At 45.1% G+C, this 18,531-nt stretch overlaps 1 protein-coding gene across 50 annotated transcripts in view; it reads left to right on the top strand.

Moving 5' to 3' along the window:
• The window catches only part of LOC106995512 (argininosuccinate lyase-like), a 101,277-nt gene that overhangs the window by 66,404 nt on the left and 16,342 nt on the right, over positions 1-18,531 (top strand). For 6 of the 50 annotated variants that reach the window (XR_013415296.1, XR_013415294.1, XR_013415283.1 and 3 more), the window contains 4 exons: positions 114-207; positions 577-753; positions 2,128-2,208; positions 2,657-2,808. Coding sequence is in view for 9 of the 50 variants with exons in the window: in XM_077996679.1 (XP_077852805.1) it covers positions 178-207; positions 577-753 (207 nt within the window). In the remaining 41 variants the exon portion in view is untranslated. Of the gene's footprint in view, positions 1-107; positions 208-576; positions 754-2,127; positions 2,209-2,656; positions 2,809-8,196; positions 8,361-18,531 lie in introns of all 50 variants that reach the window. The other 44 variants (XR_013415295.1, XR_013415287.1, XR_013415282.1 and 41 more) reach the window with 13 other exon arrangements.

Raw genomic sequence — 18,531 nt, 5'->3', positions numbered from 1 at the left:
ACACAGCATGCGGTAAATAATACCTGTTGAGGGCATGGATGAGATCTTAGAGCCACGTTTAATCACTCACTTTGTCCTGTTTTGTTTTGTTTTTTTTTTTTTTTGAGATGCAGTCTTGCTCTGTCACCCAGGCTGTAGTCCAGTGGTGTGCTCTCAGGGCTTCTCACCAAGGCCGAGATGGACCGGATACTACATGGCCTAGACAAGGTACTTGCCGTGGCCCAAGCCCCACCTGAGACCCCCTCCCTGTGGCCACAGGCTCCCACCAAATCCCTGAGCAAATAGTGCAGTGTTGCTAGTCTGTGGTTTCACGTTGAACTAAGTATATTCTCATGTGCTGTTTAACTGGGTGCCTTGATGACCACCTCTCTCCATCCTTTAATGACCCCTGTGGCCCATATGGCTCATGGGTAAAGGTGTGCAGGGCCCCAGTTGCACCTTCTCAGGGTGCACTTTCAGGACTCAACTCCTGGACAGGAACAGTCAGTCATCACGGAGGGTGGGACCAGGGCAGGGGCCCTCTTGGCTGCTGATGCCTGCTCACCTGACCCCTGGCATTGCTGCTACCCGCTATAGGTGGCTGAGGAGTGGGCCCAGGGCACCTTCAAACTCAACTCCAATAATGAGGACATCCACACAGCCAATGAGCACCGCCTGAAGGTACGACCCATGGAGCCCCACCGCTTTCCTGGCCTCCCCTCTCCACCTTGCCCGGGGCATCATTCTGTTTACTTCGTCATTGGCAGACAGCAGGTGAGACCTCAGGACATGGGCCAGGCGCGGTGGCTCATGTCTGTAATCCTAGCCACTTTGGGAGGATCGCTTGAACTGGGGAGATGGAGATTACAGTGAGCGGAGATCACGCCATTGCACTCCAGCCTGTGTGACAGAGCAATACTTTATCTAAAAACAAAGGGAAAAAAAAACTGTTTCTTGAAACTAGTCAACTAGCAGCACCAGCATCACCTCAGAACTCCTGAGAAATGTGATGTGAGGCCCCACTCTAGATGGTTGAATCAGAGACTCTGGGGGTGGTCCCCAGGGATGTATATTTATTTTATTTATTTATTTTTTTGAGATGGAGTTTCACTCTTGTTGCCCAGGCTGGAGTGCAATGGCGTGATCTTGACTCACCGCAACCTCCGCCTCCCAGGTTCAAGCGATTGCCTCAGCCTCCCGAGTAGCTGTGATTACAGGCACGCACTACCATGCCTGGCTAATTTTGTATTATTAGTAGGGACGGGGTTTCACCATGTTGGCCACGCTGCTCTCAAACTCCCGACCTTAGGTGATCCGCCCACCTCAGCCTCCCGAAATGCTGGGATTACAGGTGTGGGCCACCATGGCTGTCCAGTAATTTGTATTTTTCATAAATTCTCCAGTCACTATGCCTGGTGGCTCACGCGTGTAATCCCACCACTTTGAGAGGTTGAGGCAGGAGCATCGCTTGAGCCCAGGAGTTCAAAACCAGCCTGAGCAACATAGCGAGACCCTGTCTCTAAAATCAAAAAAATTAAATTAGCCAGTCATGATGGCGTGTACCTGTGGTCCTAGCCACTCTGGAGACTGATGTGGGAGGATCTCTTGAGCCCAGGAGGTCAAGGATGCAGAGAGCCATGATTGTGCCATTGCACTCCAACCTGGGTGACAGAGCAAGACCCTGTCTCAAAAAAGCCCAAATCAGCAACAACAACAAATTAGCTGGGTATGGTGCCGTGCGCACTTGTAGTCCCAGCTATTCAGGAGGCCAAGGCTGGAAGATCCCTTGAGTCCAGGCTGCAATGAGCTGTGATGGCCACTGCACTCCAGCCTGGGCAACAGAGCAAGACCCTGTCTCCTACAACAGAAAACAAATCCTCCAGGAACATCTGGTGCATGCTGAAGATAAGGACTCTTTGAAAACATAAAGGCCAGTAAAACCTACAGGCCAGTAAGCGTTAATAGTGTATGTAAATATTATCAGTAATTATGGAGAAGATGGTTCAAGCTGAGAGTGAGACAGAGCCGAGTGGGTAAGAGAGGATCTGCCCAAGGCAGGGACATCCTGGCAGAGGGACAGGTCCTGGGTTTGACAGCTTCAGACCCCAGGGTGCCCAGGGCTCACCACTTGCCCACCTGTGCCCCCAGGTTCACTGAGAGAACATAGGACAGGCCCTCAACCCTGACATACTGGCCACTGACCTCGCCTACTACCTGGTCTGCAAAGAGGTGAGTGTGTATCAGCCAGGGGGAGGTTGAGGAGATGGGGTGCCCCTCAGAGGGTAGGGGAGCTCAGGGTGCAGGTTCCCTGGCCTGGTGGCTCACACCTGTAATCCCAGCACTTTGGGAGGCCTAGGTGGGTGGGTAAGTTGAGGTCAGGAGTTCGAGACCAGCCTGGTCAACATGGTGAAACCCTGTCTCCACTAAAAATACAACAGTTAACTGGGCGTGGTGGCACAGTCATATAATCCCAGCTTCTCAGGAGGCTAAGGCAGGAGAATCGCTTGAACCTGGGAGGTGGAGGTTGAAGTGAGGTGAGGTCGGGACACCACTCCAGCCTGGGCGACAGAGTGAGACTTTGTATAAAAAAAAAAAAAAAAAAAAAAGGAAGAGGCGCAGGCAATGGAGGCAGATCAGGGCGTGGAGGAAGCTGCCTCAGTGCCACCTTCCTCCCCAGCACCCAGATGCCATTCTGCCAGGCCCACAAGGCCTCTGGGAAAGCCGTGTTCATGGCTGAGTCCAAGGGGGTCGCCCTCAACCAGCTGTCATTGCAGGAGCTGCACATCATCAGGTGCGGCACACCCTTTTCTCGACACTGCCTTCTAAGAGGTGAGCTTGGGTCCCTGGAGGCCAGGGTGGCCCGGTGGCCTGGCCCACCTCTTCCTCTCTCCCCAGCCCCCTGTTCTCAGGTGACATGAGCCACGTGTGGGACTATGGGCACAGTGTGGGGCAGTATCGTGCCCTGGGTGGCACTGCGTGCTCCGGCATCAACAGGCAGATCTGCCAGGTGCGGGCACTATTGCAGGCACAGCAGGCTTAGGTCCTCCCATGCCTGGCCCCATATAAAGTGAGCACAAGAGGACGCTGCTGCGTGTTTCTTGCCCCAGCCTGGCTCCCTCATTGCTGCGCTTTCCAGGGCTGGCCAGTGGGGACAGTCAGAGACTGGAGAGGCAGGGCGGGGTGGCCTGTAATCCTAGCACTTTGGAAGGGCAAGGTGCAAGGATGCTTGAGGACAGGAATTTGAGACCAGCCTGGACAACACAGGGAGACTCTTGTGTTATTACCTGTACCTAATAATAAAACAATTAGTCCAGCATGGTGGGGCATGCCTGTAAGTCCCAGCTACTTGTAAGACTGCGGTGAGAGGATCATTTACGTTCAGGAGTGGAGCTGCAGTGAGCTATGATCACGCCGCTGCATTCCAGCCTGGACAACACAGTGAGACCCTGTCTCTAAAGGAAAAACTTAAAAAAGTAAAATGGAAGCAGAGAAAACTGGGCAAAGGCAATGAGAATCATAGATAGGAAGGGAAGAAGGGGCTCCTGTCATAGCCTCCACCTGGTCCAGGCCCCATCCGCTTCAAACAGGGTATCACAGTGACCTCAGGCCAGGATCAGTGGCTCATGCCTGTAATTCTAGCACTTTGGGAGGCCTGGGCAACATAGCAAGACCTCAGCTAACACATTAAAAAAAAAAAAAAATACCCAAGCGGGCGTGGTGGCTCACACCTATAATCCCAGCACTGTAGGAGGCTGAGGCTGGTGGATCATTTGAGGTCAGGAGTTCGAGACCAGCCTGGCCAACGTGGTGAAACCCCGTTTGTACTAAAAATACAACAATTAGCTGGGTGTGCTGGTAGGATCCTGTAATCCCAGCTACTGGGGAGGCTGAGGCAGAATTGCTTGAACCCAGGAGGTGAAGGTTGCAGTGAGCCAAGATCGCGCCATTGCACTCTAGCCTGGGTGAAAAGAGCAAGCCTCTCTCTTAAAAAAATGAAGAAGACGAAGAAGAAACAGCCAGACGTGGTGGCTCACTCCTGTAAAGGAGGAGGAGACGGGAGGAGGAGGATGAAACAGCTAGGCATGGTCGCTTACGCCTGTAAAGGAGAAAGAGGAGGAAGAAACAGCCAGAAGCAGTGGCTCACACCTTTAAATGAGGAAGAGGAGGAGGAGGAAAAGAAAGAACCTTGTGAGCTGACTCACGCCTGTGGAGGAGGAAACACCCAGCTACGATGACTCATACCTATAAAGGAAGAAGAGGAAACAGCCAGGCGTGGTGGCTCACACGCCTGTAAAAGAGCAGGAGGAGGAGGAAAGAGCCAGGCGGGTGGCTCATGCCTGTAAAAGAGGAGGAGGAGGAGGAAACAGCCAGGAGGGTGGCTCATGCCTGTAAAAGAGGAGGAGGAGGAGGAAACAGCCAGGCGTGGTGGCTCATGGCTGTAAAACAGCAGGAGGAGGAGGAAACAGCCAGATGGGTGGCTCACGCCTGTAAAAGAGGAGGAGGAGGAGGAAACAGCCAAGCGTGGTGGCTCACACGCCTGTAAAAGAGGAGGAGGAGGAGGAAAGAGCCAGGCGGGTGGCTCACGCCTGTAAAAGAGGAGGAGGAGGAGGAAACAGCCCGGCGTGGTGGCTCATGGCTGTAAAAGAGGAGGAGGAGGAGGAAACAGCCAGGCGGGTGGCTCACGCCTGTAAAAGAGGAGGAGGAGGAGGAAACAGCCAGGCGACCTGGCTCATGCTTGTAGAGGCAGAGGAGGAGGAGGAAACACCCATGTGCAATGGCTCATACCTGTTGAGGAGGAAGGAACAGCCAGGCGAGGTGACTCACACACGTGTAAAAGAGGAGGAGGAGGAAACTGCCCGGTGAGGTGGCTCACACGCCTGTAAAAGAGGAGGAGGAGGAGGAAACAGCCAGGCAGGTGGCTCACGCCTGTAAAAGAGGAGGAGGACGAAACAGCCAGGCGTGGTGGCTCATGGCTGTAAAAGAGGAGGAGGAGAAGGAAACAGCCAGGCGGGTGGCTCACGCCTGTAAAAGAGGAGGAGGAGGAGGAAACAGCCAGGCGTGGTGGCTCACACGCCTGTAAAAGAGGAGGAGGAGGAGGAGGAGGAGGAAACAGCCAGGCGGGTGGCTCACGCCTGTAAAAGAGGAGGAGGAGGAGGAAACAGCCAGGCAGGTGGCTCACGCCTGTAAAAGAGGAGGAGGAGGAGGAAACAGCCAGGCGGGTGGCTCACGCCTGTAAAAGAGGAGGAGGAGGAGGAAACAGCCAGGCAGGTGGCTCACGCCTGTAAAAGAGGAGGAGGACGAAACAGCCAGGCGTGGTGGCTCATGGCTGTAAAAGAGGAGGAGGAGGAGGAAACAGCCAGGCGGGTGGCTCACGCCTGTAAAAGAGGAGGAGGAGGAGGAAACAGCCAGGCAGGTGGCTCACGCCTGTAAAAGAGGAGGAGGAGGAGGAAACAGCCAGGCGGGTGGCTCACGCCTGTAAAAGAGGAGGAGGAGGAGGAAACAGCCAGGCAGGTGGCTCACGCCTGTAAAAGAGGAGGAGGACGAAACAGCCAGGCGTGGTGGCTCATGGCTGTAAAAGAGGAGGAGGAGGAGGAAACAGCCAGGCGGGTGGCTCACGCCTGTAAAAGAGGAGGAGGAGGAGGAAACAGCCAGGCGGGTGGCTCACGCCTGTAAAAGAGGAGGAGGAGGAGGAAACAGCCAGGCGTGGTGGCTCACACGCCTGTAAAAGAGGAGGAGGAGGAGGAGGAGGAAACAGCCAGGCGGGTGGCTCACGCCTGTAAAAGAGGAGGAGGAGGAGGAAACAGCCAGGCGTGGTGGCTCATGGCTGTAAAAGAGGAGGAGGAGGAGGAAACAGCCAGGCGTAGTGGCTCATGGCTGTAAAAGAAGAGGAAGAGGAGGAGGAAACAGCCAGGCGGGTGGCTCATGGCTGTAAAAGAGGAGGAGGAGGAAACAGCCAGGCGACCTGACTCATGCTTGTAGAGGCAGAGGAGGAGGAGGAAACACCCATGTGCAATGGCTCACACCTGTTGAGGAGGAAGGAACAGCCAGGCGAGGTGACTCACACACCTGTAAAAGAGGAGGAGGAGGAAACAGCCAGGCGAGTTGGATCACACGCCTGTAAAAGAGGAGGAGGAGGAGGAAACAGCCAGGCGAGTGGCTCACGCCTGTAAAAGAGGAGGAGGAGGAGGAAACAGCCAGGCGAGGTGGCTCACACGCCTGTAAAGGAGGAGGAGGAGGAGGAGGAAACAACCAGGTGACGTGGCTCACACGCCTGTAAAGGAGGAGGAGGAGGAAACAACCAGGTGAGGTGGCTCACACGCCTGTAAAGGAGGAGGAGGAGGAAACAACCAGGTGAGGTGGCTCACATGCCTGTAAAGGAGGAGGAGGAGGAGGAGGAAACAGCCAGGCGAGGTGACTCATGCTTATAGAGGAGGAGGAGGAAACACCCATGTGCAATGGCTCACACCTGTTGAGGAGGAAGAAACAGCCAGGCGAGGTGACTCACATGCCTGTAAAAGAGGAGGAGGAAACAGCCAGGCGAGGTGACTCACACGCCTGTAAAAGAGGGGGAGGAAACAGCCAGGCGAGGTGACTCACACGCCTGTAAAAGAGGGGGAGGAACAGCCAGGCGAGGTGACTCACACCTGTAAAGGAGGAAGAGGAGGAGAAAGAAATAGCCAGGCAGTGGCTCCTGCATTTAAATGCCGAGGAGGAAGAAAAGAAAGAACCAGTCAAGGTGGTTCAATCAAATGCGCATTTGTCTCAGATGAGCAGAGGAATGACTTAGAGTTCAGTAAAGTTTTCGGGGCTCACAAGGAATTTCCTAGCAGGCAAATTTGGCAGGAGGTATGTAGTGTTTTGTTTTGGTTTTTTCTTTTTTTGAGACAACCTAACTCTGTGGACCAGGCTGGAGTGCAGTGGCATGATCTCAGCTCTCTGCAACCTCCTCCTCCCGGCTTCAGGCGATTCTCCTGCCTCAGCCTCCCGAGTAACTAGGATTACAGGCAAGCACCACCATGCCCAGTTAATTTTTTATATTTTCAGTAGAGACAGGTGTATCACCAGGTTGGCTAACCTGGTCTCCAACTCCTGACTTCAGGTTATCCGCCCACCTCAGCCTCCCAAAGTGGGATGAGCCACTGCATTTGGCCCCTCTCCCTGTATCTTCATATGCCTGCAACCCCAAGAGAGGGCTCCTGGCTCCTTGGTTAGGGTCCGGGCCCCAGAGGCCCAGGGTCAAGGCTATGGCACCATCCCAAGAACATTCTTCTCTTCAAGTGGCTGCATCTGACAGGCATGGATGCTACAGGCTGGGGCCTGCTCGAATTCCTGCTGTGGAAGGCAAGAGAAGGTGCTCCTTGATGAACGAGAGATCCCACTGATCTCAGGAGTTCTGTCCTGGCCTGCAGCCCATCTTCGTCCAGTGGGTTCTGGGGTGGGGAGCCGACCTTGCCCTTCTTGGCTGGGGTTGAGGGTTCCGCTTACCCAAAGGTATAGCCTGGGGTTACAGCTGCAGTTCCCACTGGGCAGCACCGGGCCCCGCCCTGCCCCTGCAGGCCTGGCACTTGTCCTCAGCAAAGATGGCTTGGACGGCCCTAGGCGCCTAACGCTGGGCTCCTCCCGTGCTGCTCTTAGCCCCACTGCTCTTAGCCCCATAGACGGCGGCCTAGCCGTGGAGCGGAAAGTGTGACCCGGTGGACAGGGTGGCCTGGACGGCGCTCTGGCCACTGTTGTATGGCTGCGCTTTGGCGCTGCAAGGCGGGATGCTGTACCCCTGGGAGAGCATGTTGCGGGAGCGCAAGGAGCTGGGTGGCCTCTGGAGCTTCTGCTCCGACTTGGACAACCGAAGCGGGGCATTAAGGAGCAGTGGTACCCCTGGCAGCTGCAGGAGGTGAGGACTCCGGGCAGGGCCGGGAGGCACTTCGTTGACTACCTGTCCTGCCTTAAGATGTAGTTTACTGTAGCCCCAAACTCCTGGCTCAAGCAGTCCTTCCACTTCAGCCTCCCAAGTAGCTGGGGCTGCTGGGACTGCAGGCAAGCACCACCAGACTTGGCTCATTTTTTGTATTTTTAGGGAAGAAGTGGTTTCCCTATGTTACCCAGGCTGGTCTTGAACTCCTGGGCTCAAGCGATCCTTCCACCTCAGCCTCCCCAAGTGTTGGGATTACAGGTGTGACCACTGTGCCTGGCCAAAAAAATCTTTTTTTCAATTAAAAGAAAGCACTGGACACGGCGGCTAACGCCTGTAATCCCAGCACTTTGGGAGGCCGAGTCGAGTGGATTACCTGAGGGAGTAGGTGCGACTTCTACAATTGGTTTGGTGGAAATCAAATCCAAGTACAACTACAGCCGATGGCAAGGGGACCAGACCTTCTGCGATGGTGAGTGATAGCATCCCCAAAAGTTAAACATGCCAGTTGCATGACAGTGCTCCCGTGACTGGTTAATAGGGTGATAGTCACTAGTCCATCGAGGTGTCTTATTTAAGGGAAACATGTGGACGATCTTAGTTTTATGACCCTGAGGTAAGAACCAGATGCCAGGTATAGTTTCCGTACAGTCACCCGCAAGTATTCCGGGCCCGGAGCGAGGAGGGTAACATGCCCGAGTGGGATGATGATTTCTCAGAGGTTGGTAGATTAAGAGACCAAAATTTGGTAGGAGATATCCATGTTGGCGAGGGTGGTTTTGACTGAAATGTGCTATGTCCAATGAACAAATGAATGTACTATGTAATATTAAGAATTTTGAGTACTGGTCGATATCCATGTAGAACTAGTTCTGTATGTAAGTGTAGTATTAAGTATGATAGTTAAGAAATTGTGAACACTTGCTTATATGCATGTGGAGCAAGCTTGTAATGTCACCTAATCTGTGAATGTACTGTGCACAATCAAGCATTGGCAGTACTATATATTCATGGGGACTAGCAGTAATGCACAAAGTACATAAAAGTATTAATGTATTAGTGCTGATGGTCAGTACTTACATAGAAATTAAAATGTGTGCTGAAAAGAATACAGAGAATAGTTTAATTAGAATCTCAGCTTTGGGTGTTGATGGTGAAGTGGGAATGCTTTTTCTCTGAGTTGCCCTGGGGAGGGACTCTCCATTTCTGGTTTACAAGACTGGCGTATTGGATTATACTACAAGGGCAGTTTCATTCAAGTAGTTTATTCTTGATTAGGGCAGTGAGTGGTATGAGAACAAGAATAATAGAGAAATATCTCATAGATGCTGTCTGTCCGATGGTAATGAAAGGATGTTCTTGGCTGTCCTCTGATCCATGTGAGTGTTAGTAGGTCGGTGACTGAGATTCAGAACAGATATTGCCTTAATGGGCAGAATATTATGCTTTGTTGTTTGGATGTGTGGAGTGCAGGAATAACTGCTAGAAGGAGAGTGGATAATAGAAGGGCCAGTACACCTCCTAGTTTATTGGGGATGGACCATAAGATTGCGTATGCAAATAAAAAGTATCACTCTGGTTTAATGTGGGGCAGGGTATTTAGGGGGTTGACTAAGGTGTAATTATCTGTGTCACTCAGGAGGTCAGGTGAGAAACGATACTAGAATTATTAAAAGGAGGAGGAGAAAAATTAAACCTAGAATAGCTTTGGTTGTATAGTAAGGGTGGAAGGTGATTTTGTTGGAATGTGATGGAATTTCTGAAGGGTTATTAGACCCTGTTTCGTGTAGGAATAAAAGGTGGAGAATTGTTAGGGCTATGATGATGAAAGGTAAGATGAAATGGAAGGTGAAGAATTGTGTAAGAGGGGCTTTGTCAACTGAAAATCCACCTCCGATTCATTGGACAAGGTCAGTTCCAGTATATAGGATGGCTGATAGGTTTGTGATTACTGTAGCGCCTCAGAATGATATTTGGCCTCATGGAAGCACATAGCCAATAAATGCTGTTGCTGTGGTTGTGAGTAGGAGGATAATGCCAATATTTCTGGTTTCTAAATATATGAATAACCCATAATATAAGCCTCCACCAACGTGTAGGAAGAGGCAGACGAAGAATGTTGAAGAGCCGTTAGTGTGAAAATAGCGGACTCTTCAGCTGTAGTCCACATCTTGGTTAATATGGGCAACAGAAGAGAAAGCAATTGAGGTATCGGGTGTGTAGTGTATGGCCAGAAATAACGCTGTGATGATCTGGAGGATTAAGCAGGTACTAAGAAGTGAGCCGAAGTTTCATCATATAGAGATATTAGATGGTGTGGGGAGATCAATGAATGAGTAATTAATGATTTTTATTAGTGGGCTTGTTTTACATATAATGGTCATTAGTGTTCTTATAGTTGAAGTACAATGATGGCTTTTCATATCAGTCATGGCTATAATCCATGTGGGATAGTGACATAGGCTTTTTTCTTACTAAGTGTTCTTTTGTTATGGGATTTGTGGTTTTTTTCTAAACCTTCTCCTATTTATGGGGGCTTAGGGTTCATTCTTAGTGCTGCTGTAGGTTGTGTTATTGTGTTGAACCATGGTGGAGCTTTTATGGGATTAATAGTCTTTTTGATTTATTTGGGGGGGATGATGGTTGTTTTTGGTTATACTGTGGCAATGGCTATTGAGGAATACCCTGAGTAATGAGGATCAAGTATTGAAGTTTTAGAAACTTTATTATTGGGGCTACTAATAGAGTTGGTGTTACTTTGATGAATAGTGAGTATGATGGGGTGGTGATCATAGTTAATTTTGTGAGTGTGGGAAGTTGAATAATCTTTGAGGGTGAGGGCCCAGGGCTGATTCATGAGGATTCTGCGGGTGCGGGTGCTTTATATAATTATGGATGTTGATTGGTGGTAGTTGCTGGTTGAACATTGTTTGTTAGTATTTATGTTGCAATTGAAATTACTCAGGGTAATAGATAATTAAGAGCAAAGTTAGAAAGGATGGAATAAAAAAAGAGAGGAAATAAAATGTAATTAGGCCTCTTTGAGTAGTTATGGTAATGGAGGCTGTGATTTGGATCTGTGAAATTGTCTTTGGTAAGGACTTTTCTAGTCAAATTAGGTCTAGCAGAAGTGCTGGCAGGTTTTGGCTTGTAGATAGGTTTGAGTGAGGGGTTGTGTGGTGAACTGTGATTGAGTAGAATCATAATATATTGGAGAAGCTGAATGTTTGTAATGGATATTTTATCTTAAGATTATTAGTTATAAAACTAAGTTCCATTGCCAGTAAGAGTCCTAGGATGGTTACCCCTTGGGCTGTGAGTTTTAGGGGGGGTGGTATTGTTGTTTGCGGGGGATGAAGTAGGGATTATGCTCTTGGTAATGAGAAAATCAGTGAAGATACTGCTGACTGTAAGGCATTTAATTGGGTTTATTAGGGAAGAGTTATTTTCATCAATGCTGATTAGGGTTGGGAAATGGGGTTGTCCTATTAGAGCAAGGAAAATAATTTGGATACTATAGACACTTGTTAGGGAAGTGGCAATAAGAGTAGTAGAGAGGGCTCAGGCATTGGTATATGATGTGTTTGTGGTTTTGATAATGAGATCTTTAGAGTGAAATCCTTTGAGGAAAGGCATACCTGTAAATGCCAGGCTGCCAATAATAAGGGAGGAGGAAGTAAGGGGTAAAGTCTTAAATAGTCCTCCTATTTTTCGGATATCTTGTTCATCATTGAGGTTATGGATGATGGATCCTGAACATATAAATAATATAGGTTTAAAAAAGGCGTGGGTGTAGATGTGTAGGAATGCCAGGTGTGGTTGATTCATGCCAGTTGTAACTATTATAAGGCCTAGTTGACTTGAGATGGGGAATGCTACGATTTTGTTGATACCATTTTGTGTTAGAGCACAGATTGCTGTAAATAAGGTGGTAATAGCCCCTAAACACAGGGTAAGGGTTTGGATTAATATACTATTTTCTATTAAGGGGTAGAAGCGGATAAGCAGGAAAACTCCTGCTACAGCTATAGTGCTACAGTGGAGTAGGGCTGAGACTGGGGTTGGGCCTTCCATGGTCAAAGGAAGTCAGGGATGGAGGCCAAATTGAGCTGATTTTCCTGCTGCTGCTAAGAGAAGGCCAATTAATGGAAGAAGATCGGGGGTAGGATTTAGGATAAATGCTTGTTGAGGTTCTCATATATTGGAGGAGAGAAATCATGCTATAGCTAAAATGAAGCCAATATCGCCAATGCGGTTATGCAGAATCGCTTGGAGGGCTGCTGTATTAGCATCTGCTCAGCTCTGTCATCAGCCAATTAGTAAAAAAGACTAATTCCTATGCCTTCTCATCCAATAAAAAGTTGAAAAAGATTGTTGGCGATAACTAGAATTAATATTTTGGTGAGGAAAAGAAGTAAATATTTGAAAAATTGATGTTAGGATCTGATTTTATGTATCATATTGAGAATTCTCTAATAGATCAGGTGACAAATAGTGCCACTGAGATAAATATTATGGAGAAGTAGCCTAGTTTGAAGCTTAATGAGAGTTTGAGGGTTTGGATTGTTACTGGATGTCAGTTTGAGATGATGGCTTCTGGGTCTATATACACAAACATTGTGGGAATGAGGCTAATGGTGAAGGTGCATGAGATAGATATTTTCACGTAATATGGGTACAAGTTCTTGTGAGGGTTGATTAAGATAGTAATAATTGGTAAGGTTAAGGAGATTAAGGTTATAGTAATGGAAAAATACATGATTATTACTTTTATTTGGAGTTGCACCAGTATTTTTGGTTCCTAAGACCTGTGGATAGCTCTTATCCTCTAAAACTTGAGAACGCCATGTTGTTAGGCATGGGGCCAGGAGTTAGCAGTTCTTGCATAATTTCTCAGTAAATAAGAAGTTGCAGACTTCTATCAGTAGACCCACAATCTAATGTTTTGATTAAAGTATCTTTACAGGGTATAAAACCTATAATAATCTTAAGGTTTAGGGATAATAGAATAGTTGCAAGGTGTGTAAGTATTAGTATATTTTCTCATGTAAAGGAAGTTTAATACTGTTAATGTAATATGTAAGTGTTCCTCGTTGTGTTGTGATAAGCATGTGTAGGGAATAAAGGGCTGTGATTAATATATTAAGTCCTATAAACATAATGGTGATGTTTGATCAGGAGAATGAAGCCACTATTACAAAGAGTTCTCCTATTAGATTAATGTTAGGGCCTAAGGCAAAGTCAGTAAGATTTGCTACAAGTCATCAAATTGTAGCAATTTGTGGGAGTTATGTGGGAGCGATTAGTGGGAGTAGTGTTTGAAGCCCTCGAGAGAGTAATATGATTCGGCTATGGATTCACTTGTAGTTTGAATTTGCTAGGCAGAATAGTAAGGACAAAGGAAGTCCATTGGCAATTATGAGGGTAATTGCACCGGTAAAGCTTCAGGGAGTTTGAATGAGAATAGCCATAATAACAAGTGCTACATGGCTTATGGAGGAATATGCAATAAGTGATTTTAGATCAGTTTGTCATAGAGAAATAGAGCTTATCATAACTATACCTCATAAGGATAACATGAGGAAGGGGTAGGCTGTATATTCTGTTGGGTGCTGAGGATAAGGGTAAGCGTATTATGCCATAGCTGCCTAGTTTTAGGAGAACCGCTACAAGTACTATTGTGCTGGCAATAGGAACTTCTGCGTGGGCTTTAGGAAGTCATAGGTGAAGTCCATATAGGGATAATTTTACTATACAACCCATAATACATGCTAATCATGTAAGGTTATTGGATCAGGAAATTAATAGTTCTTGGGTATTAAATATTATTATGTTCAGTAAACTGAGGGCATTTTGAGTATAAATAAGTATAATAAGTAGGGGGAGAGATCCCACTAGTGTATAAAATAAAACATATGAACTTGCATTGAGGCATTCTGGTTGGTTACCCCAGAGGATGATGATAATTAAGGTAGGGATAAGTGTAGCTTCAAAGAGAATATAAAATATAATTAGTTGTCTGGCTGTGAATGCCATAATTTTAAAAAATTGTAGGGAAATCAATAAGGAAATATAGAGCTTTTTCCATGGGGGTGACTCGTTGGAGAGGTGGTACTGGCTTGCTATAATTGTAAGAGGTAGTAGTCAGGCTGTTAAGATTAGAAGGGGTGATGTCAGCGATCAGAAGAGAAGGTTAATGAGAAGTTGAATAGATTGTCATTGAATTGATTAAAAAATAATAGGGCAATGAAGCTGATGATTAGGCTGTGAATAGTCTTATAGATTCAGATTGTAGAGTTTTTAGAGAGTCATGTTATTGGTAGCAGTATAATTGTTGGAATAATAATTTTTAGCATTGAAGTAAATTTAGGTTATATACATAGTCTAGGCCATACGTGTTGGAGATTGAAACTGGTAAGGCAAAGCCCACTGCGGCTTCACAGGCAGCAAATACTAGGAGGGTAATAGGTATTATGAATGCTAGGGTGAAATGGATATTTAAGGTTATAAGGGTATTTATGATGAATAATAATAATATTCCTTCTAAGTGTAATCTCATAATCTAATGAGTCGAAATCATTTATTTTGGCTTAAACTATCTACCAATTCAGTTCAATCTAATCCTTTTTGAACTCATTCATAAGTTAACCCTAGGACTAAAATGATGACTAGTATAAGGGCTGTGCTGATTATTAGTGTCAGGTTGCTTGTTTGAAGGGCTCATGGCAAGAGTAGTAGTAGGGCAATTTCTAAGTCAAATAGGAGGAATGTGATGGCTACTAGAACAAATTTTATGGAGAAAGGAATGCGGGTGGGTCAAATCTACATTCGTAGGGGCTGGATTTTTCTATATAAATATTAAATTGTGGGAGCCAAAATGTAATAACTGTTAGTGATAGGGCTGATAGGGTGTTGATTACTAGGGCTAGTATTAGGTTAATTACTCTTTTTCAGATGTCAAAACTAATTGATTGGAAGTCAATGGTACTGTTTATATTAAAAGAGTAAGATCCTCATCAGTAAATAGAAATATACAAGAATAGTCATACTACATCTACAGAGTGTCAGTATCAGGCAGCGGCTTCAAAGCCAACTTGATGGCTAGATGTAAAGTGGTATTTTAATTGGCAGAGGAGACAGATAGTGAGGAATGTTGATCCAATAATGACATGAAGTCCGTGAAAGCTTGTAGCTATAAAGAATGTTGAGCCATAAATTCCATCAGAAATAGCAAAGGGAGCCTCAAAGTATTCTGAGACTTGTAGGAGGGTGAAGTAAATCTAAGGTAATTGTGGTAAGTAATGCTTGAATTATTTGTTTTCGATTATTTTCTGTTAGGCTGTGATGGGCTCAAGTAATTGAAACCCCTGATTCAAGTAATACAGATGTATTCAGGAGAGGTACTTCCAGAGGGTCGACGGGAGAAATGCCTGTTGGGGGTCAGTGTCCTTCTAATTCTGGAGTAGGGGCTAGACTAGAATGGTAGAATGCCAGAAGAAACCAGCAAAGAACAATGCTTCTGAGATAACAAATAGGACTATTCCATATCGGAGGCCTTTTTGAACAATTGTTGTATGGTGACCTTGAAATGTACTTTCTCAGATAGTGTCACATCACCATTGATATATAGTCAGTGTATTGGTTAGTAGGCTTAAGGTTAAAAGAGTAATAGAGTTAAAGTGAAATCGTATAGCTAGGCTGGATGTTATTAGGAGAGCTGAGAGAGGCCCTGTTAAGGCCAAGGACTGGGTTTGATTAAATGATAGGTGTGTGTTTGGTGGATCGTTATGTGTTGTCATATAAATAAAGGCTTACTAATAGCATAAAGACATAAGCTTGGATAAGGGCCACAGCGAAGATAGAATTAGAATAATAAGGGTGACTGAAGCTGTGGGAAGGTTAATAGTTGATACTAGTGCAGCTCCTCCAATTAAGTGTATGTGTGACTGGCTGTAATGTTGACTGTTAAACGTACAGCTAGTGCCATTGGTTAAATAAGTAGACTAATGGTTCCGATGATTACTAGTATAGGGACAAGTGGTCTGGGTGTGCCTGATGGTAGGAAGTGAGCTAAGGAGTTTTTAGTTTTAAAGTAGAAGCCTGTGATTACTGTGCCTGCTCATAAGGGGATTGCTATACCTAGGTTTATTGATAGTTGGGTAGTTGGTGTAAATGAGTGGGGTAGAAGCCCAAGGAGATTGATTAAGGCAATAAAGAGAATTAGGGATATTAGTATAAGGGATCAGGTTCGTCCTTTAATATTATTTGTAATTATTACTTGTTTTAGAACAAGTTGAACTAGTCATTGTTGAATAGAAATCAACTGGTTATTGATTAGATAGTTGGAGGTTGGAAGGAGTGTGGTGAGAAACAAGATGATTAGTGCTGCTGTGTGTAAACCTAGGATTATCAGGGCAGTAAATGAGGTGAACAGATTTTCATTCATTTTAGTTCTCAAGCATTGTTACATTTTTGTGTTTTAATTATTTTTGGTGTGGGGGTGTATGGCAAATGAACTTTGATAGTTTTAATTGAATAATGGAGAATAAAGTTATGATTGTTGATATAATAATAATAGATCATGTGGAAAGTACCTAGTTGAGGCATTCACTGTAGAGAAGTGTGATTTCTCTCGGCCTTTAACTGAAAAGGTTAACGCTGGGGTAGCTTTATAGTGAGATTATAGTGTGGATATAGACCGAGTTTTGAACGTTTTTAATGGGACTAATTCTAGAACAACAGGTATAAAAACTGTGGTTAGATCCACAAATTTCTGAGCATTGTCCATAGTAGAGGCCTGGTCGTATAGCAGTTAAGGCAAATTGGTTTAAGTATCCAGGTATTGCATCTGCTTTGAACCCTAATGAGGGAATAGTTCATGAGTGCAGGACATCTTCGGAGGAGATTAACATGCGGATGGGAGTTTCTATTGAGAGGATTGTTTGGTTATTGAATTCGAGGAGTTGAAGTTCATCTGGTTTTAAGTTGGCTGTTGGAAGTATATAAGAATTGAAGCTTAATTCTTCATAATCTGTATACTCGTAGCTTCAATACCATTGATGTCCAATTGTTTTAACAGTGAGAGAAGGGTTATTGATTTCATCTGTTATATACAGGCTGTGTAGGGATGGGAGGGCAATTAAGATTAAGATGATAGCAGGCAAGATAGTTCAGACAGTCTCTATTTCTTAGGCATCTATGGTGCTAGTATGAATCAATTTTGTTGTGAGTATTAGAGAAATAATGTATAGAACCAGCGAGCTAATTAGGAAAATAATTATAAGAGTGTGATCATGGAAGGTAAGTAGTTCTTCTGTAATAGGGAATGAAGCGTCTTGAAGACCTAATAGAATTGGATGGGCCGTTAAGATATATAGGGCTTAACCTACAACTTAACTTTGACAAAGTTATGAAATAACTTTACTAATAGGTTATTGAGAAAGTCATAGAGGTTGTGGGATTGGCTTGAAACAGTCTGTGGAGGTTCAATTCCTTTTTCGCTCAGGTCTTCATGTAGGTTGGTTGTTCAAATGCTTTATATTTTTGGAAAACCTGATAGGAGATAAAAGTAGGTTCCCAGTGAATTACCCATTTTATTATGATATAATATCCTTTTTTGTCTCGTGTGTTTTGACTTAAACTATATATTATAAAATATGACAGCTTTTGACTTAATATAATTCTCCACCTCTCATTTGGTTAACATTTGCATGGAATGTCTTTTTCCATCCTGCCACTTTCAGTCTATTTTCATCATTAGATCTGAGGTGAGTCTCTTGGAGACATGACATAGGTGGATTTTGTTTTCTAAATTAAAAAAAAAAATCCCTTTATGTAATATTTGCCTTTTGATTGGGAAGTTTAGTCCATGCGTATTTTAATACTTTTCTGAAAGGAAATGACTTACAATTACCATTTTATTGTTTTATTTGACTGTTGTACCTATTTTGTCCCTATTCACTTTGTATTCCTTTGTGTCTTGTTGATATTTGTAGTGACATGCTTTGTTCTTTTATTTTCTGTTGTGTAGCTGCATTTTCTTTATGGTTCCCATGTAAATTACATAAAAATCTCTTAAAGTTACAACTGTATATTTTAAACTGGTAACAACTTGCCCTCAGTTGCATACAAAAATGCTTGCTCATTACATCTGCCCTTAACTTATAATGTCACTAAGTATATCATATATTAATGGGTGTTTTAATTTTCATGATGTCTTTCAGATTTTAAAGCACAATTGTTTTCTGCCTAATTATCATAATACTACAAAGTTTTACTTTTGTGTACGTGCATATCTTTCCCAGAGAGTCGTGTATTTTTATATGATTTGGTTTGTTTTCTATTTTAAATTTTGAATGGGAAAGACTTCTTTTTGCATTTCTTGTAGGACAGTTATATTGCTGGTGTACTTTCTCAGCATTTAGTTATCTTGGAAAATCTTTATTTTAAAAAATTTTGTAGGACAGTTTTGCTAAAAGTTTTTTTTTTTTTACTTCAGCACTTGGAATATGTAACTCAACTCTCTTCTGCAGGGTTTTTGTTCAAAAATTCACTGATAATCTTGCAGGAGCATGCATATAGGTGATTCATCTCTTTTGTCTTTCTGCATTCAAGATTCTTTTCTGTGACTTTCAAAACTTTGC

The sequence above is a fragment of the Macaca mulatta genome, chromosome 3 (genome assembly GCF_049350105.2).
Source record: "Macaca mulatta isolate MMU2019108-1 chromosome 3, T2T-MMU8v2.0, whole genome shotgun sequence".
Classification (NCBI taxonomy): Eukaryota; Metazoa; Chordata; class Mammalia; order Primates; family Cercopithecidae; genus Macaca; species Macaca mulatta.
The sequence above is the reverse complement of the archived record's forward strand: the minus strand, read 5'-3'. Positions and strand labels throughout refer to the sequence as shown.